Source organism: Otolemur garnettii, unplaced genomic scaffold (assembly GCF_000181295.1).
Source record: "Otolemur garnettii isolate 467f Iridium unplaced genomic scaffold, OtoGar3 scaffold00299, whole genome shotgun sequence".
Taxonomy (NCBI): domain Eukaryota; kingdom Metazoa; phylum Chordata; class Mammalia; order Primates; family Galagidae; genus Otolemur; species Otolemur garnettii.
In genome coordinates, this window is record NW_003852694.1 from 417,029 (window position 1) to 425,523 (window position 8,495).

The 8,495-nt window shown below is 33.7% G+C and overlaps 1 protein-coding gene across 1 annotated transcript in view; it reads right to left on the minus strand.

The window, feature by feature from the left end:
• The window catches only part of CLEC9A (C-type lectin domain containing 9A), a 20,576-nt gene that overhangs the window by 11,613 nt on the left and 468 nt on the right, over positions 1 to 8,495 (minus strand). The window contains exon 2 of the mRNA XM_003803381.1: positions 7,117 to 7,197. Coding sequence (XP_003803429.1) covers positions 7,117 to 7,197 — 81 coding nt within the window. The remainder of the gene's footprint in view (positions 1 to 7,116; positions 7,198 to 8,495) is intronic.

An 8,495-nucleotide genomic window follows, 5' to 3' on the forward strand; every position in this document is an offset into this window, starting at 1 on the left:
CCTGGGCTCAAGCAAGTCTCCTGCCTCAGCCTCCCAAGTAGCTGGGACCACAGGTGCCCGCCACAACGCCTGGCTATTTTTTGATTGCAGCCATTATTGTTGTTTGGCGGGCCTGGATTCGAACCCGCCACCCTAGATGTACGTGGCTGGCACTCTAGCCGCTTGAGCCACAGGTGCCAAGCCTAGATCCAATATTTTTAAAGTCATCTTTAGTAAAAGAATTTTATATGTGAGATTTATACTTTATAAGTATATATTTACATTTGCCCTTTGATGTAGTTGAATTCCTACTGTTGTACATGTACATGGGAAGGCATGACTTCAACATTTCTTTTCCCCAGATGGCTACACAGTTGTCTCAGGCTATTTATTGGATAATACTCCCCATACTCTTTTAGTTACCATCTGTAACTTACTCTGAATTTCTAATAAACTACATGGGTATATTTCTGTCTTAATTATATTCAATCTGTCTACCTGTTCATCATCAGCACCACATAACCTTAGTTATGCTTGCTTTAGAATTTTTTTAATATCTCATATTTTATACTGCTTTTTGTTTTATTTTCTTACTATTCTGGCTAGCTGATTAAGCCAGGTCTTTTTAAGAATTATATTATGAACTACCTACCAATTCTTATTTTATTAAATATTTTTCTTAACATGGGTACTGATTTTCTTTATCCTGTTTGATTCTTATAGAATTTCTTGAACTTGTAGTTTCCTGTTTTAGTAAACTTTGCAAAAATTTTTATCCAAAATGTCTTGTAATATTACTTTTCTCCAGCTCTCTCTTCTACTTCGGGGTCCATTATTACATATATGCTATTCTTCCTCAGATATGCTGTGTCTCTCCCCGTCTTTTCTATACTTCACTATCTTTTCATAATTCCTTTTTTTCATTTTGTACATCCTGCTTTATCCTCTAGTTCAGTGGTTCTCAACCTTCCTAATGCTGTGATCCTTTCATACAGTTCCTGTGGGTCATGACCCACAGGTTGAGAACCGCTGCTGTAGTTCGTTAGTTTATCCTTCAGGTGAGTAGATTTGTTAAATTCTTTTTTAGTGGGAGTGTAGAGCAGATCTTAGCTGTTGAAATTTGTTGTATACAAGTGCACATATTTAAAGGGTACAATTTGATACATTTTCATGCATATGTTTATGATGTGAACCATCTGATGTGAACCATCTCCACAGTCTGATAATAAAGGTTATATATCATACAAGGTTTTTGTTCTCATGTATTCAATTTTTAATTTTTATGTATACATACTAGTTGTACATATTGGTTGGCATACATGTGATCTTTTAATACAAGCATGCTATCTGTAATGATCCAATCAGGGTCATTGTGATATCCATCATCTCAAACATTTATCATTTCTTTGTGTTGAGAACATTCTAAATCTGCTCCTTAGTTATTTTGAAATATATAGTAAATCATTGTTAACTATAGTCATCCTATTGTGTTACCAAACATTAAATACATCAGGGGTGTCCAACCCATGGCCTAAGGCCACAAGTGGCTCAGGATGGTTATGAATGTGGCCTAACACAAAATTGTAAATTTACTTAAAATGTTATAAGTCTTTGGTGATTTTTTGGTGGAACTTGATTATGCGGTTCTTGAGGTGTGAACTTTGCAGATGACAACATTGTGTTATAATGTAACTTCAGACGCTTTTGCTACTTGTATGCCTCAGTGGCTTTAGTGTGTTATCTTCCAAGCCCAGACAGTAGAATTGATGTTCTCAAATGTTACATGTGCTTGTGGTGACTTAGCAAGGTAACAATTATCAATAATATGTCAACCTACCATTGCAACATTAGGCACTTAATGTTATTTAGAAGTCAGGTAGGCATTCTTATTTGATTATTAAGGGCACTTCCACACCTAGGCCATGCCTCACATATCATCTACTGTGCTTTACAGTTGGCCCTCTGCCTTGCCTTTCTTTGGCAGCCAAGATGTGGAAGGGTCCAAACTTTACTTTCTATTTTCCTATCAGTTACTTTCTATAATAAAAGCAAATATAGTCCCTTATCTATTTTTTAAAATCTCAGCATGGTTTCTACAGTATCTCAAAAGAAAATAGAACTCCAAAAAAGAAAAATACAGATGAAAGAAGATTATTAAGAGTACACAGAATACTCCTCTTTGGCATAGGCAAATAGTAAAGCACTCCCAATAATTTGGAGGGAAATTGCGCACATTTTCAAAGATTATTTGAAAAGGCATTATATGCAAAAACATACGGCCAAATTCAATGCATATAAAGAATTATTGTAAGGACAAAATAGTGGAACTGAAAAAAAGTCTGCCTTCTCTATAAAAAAAATTTTTTTTAAAGTTACAACTCAGGCAAGTGCCATTGGAAAAGCTAGTTATGTGGTAGCACATTTAACAGCAAAAAAAAAAAAAAAATCAAAACTATTTGCTAATGGTGAGTTTATTAAACAAGTATGAAAAGTACAGCAGATATAATTTGCCCTAAAAAGCGGGAGACATTGCTAAAATCAGTTTCTCTCACCAGATGACAGCCACATGAATTAAAGAAATCAGAAAATCCACTGAAAGAAGTTTAGAGAGTAAAGCTGCTAATTTTAAATTTTATGCTTTGGCAATGGATGACAGCACTGATGCTACGAATACAGCTCAATTTGCCATTTTCGTTAGAAGTACTGATGACAAATATGACGTCACTGAAGAAATGGCTCCTTTAGTGCCATTAAAAGACAAAACTAAATCAAGAAATTTATACAAAACAGTAAAAAATATGTTCAAGTGATTTTCTTTGTCCATTGTCAATATACCTGGCATAGTTACTGATGGTGCCCTGGCAATGTTAGGTAAAAGAGAGGGACTTGTAATATAGAAGATGATCTAATTCCTGCCTAAAATTCATGTTTAACAAAGTATCATTGCATAGTACATCAATAAAATGTATGCACAGAAACTTTGAGAACCGACAATGTCATGCAAATTTTCATCAAGACTGTGAATTTCCTAAGGGCTACGGGATTGAATCGTTGCCAGTTCCAGGAATTCCTTAAAGGTTTTGATGCTGACTATGGGGCAACATCTCTTACTTTTGAGAAGTAAGATGGCTTACGTTGGGGCAAATGTTGAAGAGACTGTATGACTTGCAACATGTTTTCAAGTCGTTTATTGTATCAAAAACCAAATTTGTGCCAGAATATAACAATAAAAAATGGCTTACAGATTTAGCATTTTTGGTGGATTTAACGGCTCTTCTAAATGAGTTAAGTGAAAACCAACTTCAAGGCAAAAACCAACTCGTCAATATAATGTTTCAAACTATAAAAGCGTTCCAAATGAAACTGAAATTATGGCACTCTCAAATTAAGGCAAACAATTTTATGCATTTTGACACATTAGCTAAGTACACTCCTATGAATAGCAAAAAATATGCAGTTCTGCTTTTCACTTTGATATAAGAATTTGAAAACAGGTTTAAAGATTTCTGGGAAAACTATCAATATTTGTGACTCCATTTCCAATTGACATAAATATTTTATCTGCCAGTTTTCAAGTGAAATGCATAGAACTGACTGCAATCTGATATTCAAATTAAAGAAAAATTTGATCGTGTTTCTTTACTGGACTTTGGGAGGTTCTATCTTCCCAGAGGCTAATATCCCTTGCCCCACAATCGTGCCTTGTTCATGTCATTGCTTTTTGGCATCACTTGCATTTGTGAGCAGTTACATGTTTATACTCTTATTCATCTGTGGATAGTTCACAAAACCCAGACTGAAGTTGCCTGAATTATTTTCTCTCTTAGCAAAAGATTAGACCAAACCGAAGCAGAGAGTAGGACAATGATGTTCTTTATTTTATCCCATTAATAATATGGCATGTTTAGACATTGACACATAACAATCTTCCTTTTAGAAATTAGGAGTATAATTCTAAAATTTTAAATTTTATATATATTTTTTCAGATCAGCTACATTTTATAAACTGTTGTTGCTTTGTTTGTTACCATCTGAATAGCTTGTACTGTAGGAAAGTGTACTAAAACTGCAAGAAGGGAAATGAGACCTCTCTTTAGAGTTTTACCATAAATGGGAAGCAAAATACTGCACCTTTATGGAGGCTGAGGTGGGAATAAATTTTCAGCAAGTAAAGAATAAAGACTAAACAATATAATTACCAGGGAAAAATAACAAAATACTTTTAAACTTCCTAAAATAAAAAATATTTGTTATGTGATGTTATACATTATAAATTAAGAAAATGAAAATAAATAGTAAAAACAAATTAAACACCTGATTTCTTAAAAAAAATTGTGCTATGATGATTTGAAAATTAAAATTAATTACCATAAATAAAATGATAAGCAAATTAGGTCTACTTTGAAACCTTCCACTCAAGTTAGGTTTAGTATTTGGTTTATGTCTACTGAAACTTTTTTCTACATATAATTTTTAGGAAGAAACAGTATTCTTTCTATAGATGACTTTTAAAAATCTGTTTGTATCACAGGAAAATGCTGTATAACCCTATCTCTTTGTCAATAATAATGGTTTTAAAAGATTTCTTTAAATTACTACACTGAATTTTTCTAATGTAAATATAACATGATTAAATTTACCAATCTATTGTCAGATATGTATAAACTCCCTTTTAATAATATATGTGAACAATTTGCAATTAGTACATTCATTACTTTCATGTAATGATAATTTTAAATAAAAGAACAAATTTTCAGAAACATGTCCCTTTTCTAAGGTACAAACATATATAACTTAAACATGGGTTTTGACATTTCTCTTAAGAGTGCAAGGTGCTCATCGTCTTTAATCATCAGAGAAATGCAAACCAAAATCACTCTGAGATATCATCTAACTCCAGTAAGAGTAGCCCACATCACAAAATCCCAAAACTACAGATGTTGGCGCGCATGTGGAGAAAAGGGAACACCTCTACACTGCTGGTGGGAATGCAAGCTAGTACGTTCCTTTTGGAAAGAAGTCTGGCGAACACTCAGGGATCTAAATGTAGACCTGCCGTTTGATCCTGCAATTCCTCTACTAGATGTATATCCAAAAGACCAAAAATCACCGGCAACAAAGATATTTGCACCAGATTGTTCATTGCAGCTCAATTCATAACTGCCAAGTCATGGAAGAAGCCCAAGCGCCCCTCTACTCATGAATGGATCCATAAATTGTGGTATATATATACCATAGAATACTATGCAGCATTAAAAAAGATGGAGACATGGATGGAACGGGAAAATATTCTTCTTAGTAAAGTATCTCAGGAGTGGAAATAAAATATCTGATGTACTCAATACTACTATAAAACCGGTTTATAATCACTCACACTTTCATATGAGAGAAGAATCACAACTATAGCCCAAGATTAAGGAGGGAAGAGGAGGGACATGAGAAGGGAGGCGGTTGGTTCAATAGAGGGAAGGTTAATGGTGGGACAACACCTATGGAGTATATTGCAAGGGTACAAGTCAAATCTATCAAGTATTGAACACAAATGTCTTAAAACTGTGATTAAGTACATGAGGTGAAAGCTATGTTAATTAGTAGAATGTAAGCACTCCAATTTCTACAAATAATCAACACATTAAATCCCACAAAGGCATAAATGTATTCATGATCTCTGTATATATGATACACTGAGATATATGCAACTGTAAGATGTTGCATCACAATTCTGTTTTTACTTGAAAACGCTTTTTGTACTTCAAGTTTCTTTCATCTTTTTATCCCAAATGGTTAATATTTGTAAAGCAACATTGAAATTCATTATATAAAATCGATGGTTAGAGCATTATCTTTGCTATTTGCAATGGAAGTTAAATATGTATTCTTACAGTGTGGAGTTATAATAGAGCTTGACAATGTCATTAAAAGTCTTTAGTTTTTACAGAAGAATCTGGACTATTAGGGATTGATTGACTTATCTGTTTGGTCTCTTTCAATTGATTTGTTTCCAATGTGGGATTGATAAACAGATATTGAACTTGTGAGCTTCTTTAAAAAAGGAATTAGCATTTGCTTAAAATAGATTTTTTTGTAAAAGAGGTCCAAAGGGAGGGTAGAGAGAGATAAGGAAAGCGAAAGTTCTAACGTTTTTGCTGGGCTGTGACATTTTATTTGAGGAGATAGACTTGGTAACAATTACTGGGGTTTAGCTCTCAATAATTTGCACAACATTCCTCTAAAAGCAGGAATTGAAGCTTATACAACTGTATGTGTGAGATTAAACATTTTGTAATTTGTAAGAGCACATGTGAACTTTCTCCCTTCCCTATTCTCAGAAATCATAATTCTTCCTTTCGAACTGATGCCTTCTAGATAGAGAAATAATTTGCAAAGACAAAGAAGAAAGAAAAATTATCCAAACAATAACCTTTATATTTGTCTTTCTAGATATATTTTCTTATTGCTAGTCTAAGTGATGTTAGAGGTTCTTAGTTCTTTTTCCAGAATCTGGTGCTCTATACTTATTATATTTATAAAAATTTCTTTTGCCAGACATGAAAACATGTTTCCAATTTGAACTAAAAGGAATAAAGCCAAGTGGCTAAATATAGTCTCTATGAAGAAACCCCCAGGCTTGCATTACACATTTTAAATTGCAGCTTGTCTAATAAAAAGTGAAACATTAAAATAATCTGAAAAAAATCAAGTTTAGAATAAATGTATGTTAGAAACAGAAGAGCATATTCTGAGATCTTTCAAACTGCATGCTTTGGCATGCCAACATGACTCACAAATTCAATTGAATATAAGTAATGATTTGCATTGTTCTTTTTTCTATAGACCAGTGGCATAAATTTGAATTAAATAACAACATTGTTATTGATCATTGTTGCTGTTGATCATTGAATGTTATCACTGGCAGCCAAGTGCTCAGAGTTATATCAAATAAATGTTCTACAATTTAAAGTTGGAAGGCATTATTTTATATCATTTGTATGCATTCAGATATTTCTTGATTCTTTATCCATTTATAAATTAAGAGATTCTGTGTATAATTATATACATAGATGGTTAAGTATAAAGCAATATGTAATAGATGATACATACATGAGGATTGTTTTGAAGATATCATTTTTTACTTACACATGATGCCCAAGAAAATGGAAGTTGTTAAAAATCCCATGCAGAAAATACATGAAATCCCCATCGCAAGACACCATGTTCCTAAACATGGGAGCAGGACAATGACATTGAGTTAGAGAAAGTAGATGGAAGGATTGGGGCAGGATGGGATGAGACTGGGTGAAAGAAAGAATTAACGTTGGGCATTTCTACTGGAGAATTGTCTGAGGCCTGGAATTTGTAACTGCATGTAATAGGAAGAAGAGAAGTTTGGTCACATACTTTGAAATGCAGGTTGTAACTTGAAATACATGTGATTAGGAAAGTGATAAATTGAACAGATTTAACATCCTTAACTATGATGTGGTGGACTTCCTATTCTATAATCTCTTAGGGATTTTCACAAACCGGTTAGCAAATTTTTAATTTTTGAGGGCAAGAGTGCCATCTCACATCTCCCCCGCTCTTTTCACTATCACTTGAGTTATGATTGATTCAAGGGTGTTTCCTTTTAACTTGACAATTTTGGATGAGGAAAATTTTTTTCCACCTAATTTTCCAACTCTTTGGAGTGAAAAAAATGAAGAGTGTGTGATTTTTTATAACATTAATGAGAGAAAGAGAAATAAAATTCATCTTTGGATATTATGGTAAGCAGAATAATTCTGCCCAACATGTCCATGTCCTAGTCCCTGAAACCTCTGAGGGTTACCTTATGGGCAGTGGACTCTGAGTAGATCATTAAGTTAAGGATTTGTGGATGGGAAGATTAGGCTGATGTGACAGTGGAGGCAGAGATACCTTTGACCATGTTAGGCTGGTGGCTTTGATGATGGAAGAAGGAGGGGGTCATGAGCCAAGGACAGCCACAGATGCAGCTCTGAGGGAAAGAACTCTCCCTTAGAGCATTGCCAACACCTTGGTTTGGCTCCGTGAAGTCCATTTTAACCTTTCCCTTTAGCACTTTAAGTTAACATTTTGGGGTTGTATTAATCCCCTACCTCTGTGGTGATTTGCTACACTAGCAAAAAGAAACCAATACAGACATTAAGTAAGTAGTAAGGACAGAACTGATCACTATAGCAGATGGTTCTAGGCCATGGAGATCTTGTTTGTTTTTTTTCATCTTTATTCTTAGTATTTATCAGATAATTTTGCTGAGTGTTTTATGCAGTAACTAAACTAATTAAAACTATATAATTTTTTCCATTTATTTTTCAAATCTGGGAATTCTTTGAGAGAGAACATAGCACTTATTTTTCAAGTCCATTACTCTTTCTCTTTTTCACATTTACTCACTTCTTCACTAGATTTCATTTTACATTCTCTGTACATCATAATACTCCTCTTCTTTCTTTCTTTCTTTCTTTCTTTCTTTCTTTCTTTCTTTCTTTCTTTCT